This window comes from Neoarius graeffei, chromosome 14 (genome assembly GCF_027579695.1).
Source record: "Neoarius graeffei isolate fNeoGra1 chromosome 14, fNeoGra1.pri, whole genome shotgun sequence".
Classification (NCBI taxonomy): domain Eukaryota; kingdom Metazoa; phylum Chordata; class Actinopteri; order Siluriformes; family Ariidae; genus Neoarius; species Neoarius graeffei.
The window spans coordinates 42,612,828-42,615,663 of record NC_083582.1 but is presented as its reverse complement, the minus strand read 5'-3'; the positions used below and the strand labels follow the sequence as shown (position 1 = coordinate 42,615,663).

At 39.2% G+C, this 2,836-nt stretch overlaps 1 protein-coding gene across 1 annotated transcript; it reads left to right on the top strand.

Moving 5' to 3' along the window:
- msrb1b (methionine sulfoxide reductase B1b) lies at positions 1-2,034 on the top strand. The gene is made up of 4 exons (XM_060938938.1): positions 1-178; positions 367-509; positions 649-763; positions 879-2,034. Exons 1-4 carry the CDS (start codon positions 124-126, stop codon positions 896-898), a joined length of 333 nt encoding a protein of 110 aa, XP_060794921.1. The 5' UTR covers positions 1-123; the 3' UTR covers positions 899-2,034.
- Positions 2,035-2,836: the final 802 nt, after the last annotated feature.

Here is a 2,836-nt window from a genome sequence, read left to right as displayed (position 1 = left end):
CTGGAGTCGTACTGTTGCGTTAATGTTGTGCTGTTAGAAAAATTTTAATTTCCCTACAGATATCTAAATTCGAGTGTTATTAATTGTACAGTGAGCTCTACCATCTATAATTCTAACAACAAAATGTCGTTTTGTTCTTTTTCCGGGAGGGAAGTGTACAAAGATCATTTTAAACGAGGTAATCTTCTTATGTTTTTGTCCCAGCTTTTGAAACAGCTTGATCCAGTTTACTATACAGTTTAACAATACAGAAAACTACTTTTCTAATGTTAGTTTTCATGTCTCATGTGTTTGGATTTGCAATAGAGGTGAATCGGAAATGAAGTGACAGCATAAATCATGTATTTTATATTTGGTTGTCTGCAGGAATATATGTTTGCTCCCAATGTGCAAACCCACTGTTTTCAAGTAGATCCAAATATGCCCACTCCTCACCTTGGCCAGCCTTCACAGAAACCATCCATAAGGACAGTGTAACTAAAGTGATGGAGACACTCACAGCTTATAAGGTTCACAAAACTGTTAACTATGAATATCACGATTACATGAGCTTTAGTGTTAAAAGGTTTTATAGTAGAATAAACCTAAAGGTGAATTTCATCTTCACTGGTTCCTTTAACTAAGGTTTGAGTTTGGGTTCATGTGCAGGTTCTGTGTGGCAAGTGTGGCAATGGACTAGGCCATAAGTTTCTGAATGATGGTCCAGAAGAAGGCATGTCAAGATTTTGAATTTTTAGCCACTCGCTGAAGTTTGTCCCAGAAGGTATATAGACAATAATAGTCATTAAATTCTTATTTTCTAACTATATTCTATTATCAATATGAAAGTCTATGAATTACATTACTTTAAACATTGATTCTTGCCTTGTGTTTTACAGACAAGGTTGACAAGCACTAAAGCAAGGATGGAGGTTGGGGAACATGCTCTGTAGCTGCTGTTGCATGCACGTTAATGGGATGCTCAGTTCATGAAGTGGACAGGGAAAACTCCACCTGGAGCTCCTGTCCACAGATGTATGTGGTCGTCCTGCTCTGTATCTCACTGCAAGACAGTTGTAATAACATTTTAAAATATGCACAATATTATAGAAACAAAAACAAATGCTTCCTCATTTGTCATAGTAATGAATATTCTTCACTAATCCATATGGGTTGGTATGACTACTCTGGACCTATGGTTCACAAACTGGGACCTATGATGTATAGATATAATTTATTATTACTTTTTTAAAGAGAGATCAAATACTATTAATGTTGTAGTTTTTTATTTTACTTACTTTACTTAATCCGGCCGCTGCTACCTCTACGGGGGTGTCGCGGGGAGATGGAGTAGACGGTCTTGTGCTAGACGTGTCGCCTGTTGGGGTGTCAGGCCAATGGTGCGCAGAGTCTCTGTCACACCATCAATCCAGCGGCGGCGTGGTCGTCCTCTAGCTCTCCAGCCTGACCCTCTGGTGTTGTAGGCTCTCAGGGCTGGTTGGGTAGGTGACATTCTGGTGAGGTGTCCAAACCAATTGATCTGTTGGTGTGCAATGTAATTCTGGATGTTTGTGGCACCAACCATTCCTCTGATCACGTCATTCCTGATCTTGTCTCTTCTGATCTTGTCTTTTTATTTTACATCTGTATATAATTATATAGTCATTTGAAAAGAGTGAGGATCGGGGGCGTCATGGCTCAGGTGGATAAGGCGCCATACCATAAATCCGGGGACCCGGGTTCGATTTGGACCTGAGGTCATTTCCCGATCCCTCCCCATCTCTCTCCCACTCATTTCCTGTCTCTACACTGTCCTATCCAATAAAGGTGAAGCAAAAAAGAAAAGAGTGGGGATCATCTAAAGCACATTAACATATCAAGAAGTATAAATATTTCAATTTCATTAAAATTAGGAAAAATATGTTAAGCATTTCAATCCCACTACTGCATCTGCTTTAGGGTGGAATGTTCAGGAGCATTCAGGCTACAACAAATATGTGTAATGATACATGTTTTCAACTGTTTGTAAAATAAATTTGTTCTACTATTAATAAAGGGTCAGTGGATATTTTTTACACTGCAAGAGGATCTCTGGTTGCAAAATGTTTAAGAACACCTTCAGTAGAGTAGTGATTCTCAAATGTGGTGTCTGAGGATCCCCGTGGGTATGTCAAACATAACCAGGGATCAAGGTACACTCTCAGAAAATAAAGTAAATTACTGTATCTTTAGGAGTACAACAGCTTGTCACTGGAGCAGTTCCCTCTAAAGTACTTATTTGTACACTTTATATACTGCTTGGGAACATAGATGTACCTTTTTGGCCCTAAAAAGGTATACACAGTTACCTTGAGGTGAAAAAAAAGAACCCTAGGGGGTACATTAGTGTAGCTTGTACCTTGGGGGACAGCAATGGACTCTGACTAAACCCCTGTTTCTGACAGTGTTGGGTTGTTCCCCCTCAATAGTGGTAGAAATCATAACCCAACTTTATCAAATTATTGTTATTCTTAGCTATAAAACTTATTTGACTGAACATTTTAATTGATTGGCCATTTAATTATGGGTTTAATCCAAACCTCAAGAGCTTAAAATCATACAACCAATAAACAAAAATAAAATTACATAGTGTGGGAAGCCATGGCCCAATGGTTACAGAAGTAGCTTTGGGATTAAAAGGTTGCCGGTTTGATTCCCTGGACTAGCAGGAATGGCTGAAGTGCCCTTGAACAAGGTATCTAATCTCCAAGTGCTGCCCAGGCTGCCCAGGCTGCTCTGGGTATGTTGTATGTCACTCTGGATAAGAGTGTCTGCTAAATGCCTGTAATGTAATGATCTATCAGTGGAAAGTTAGAGT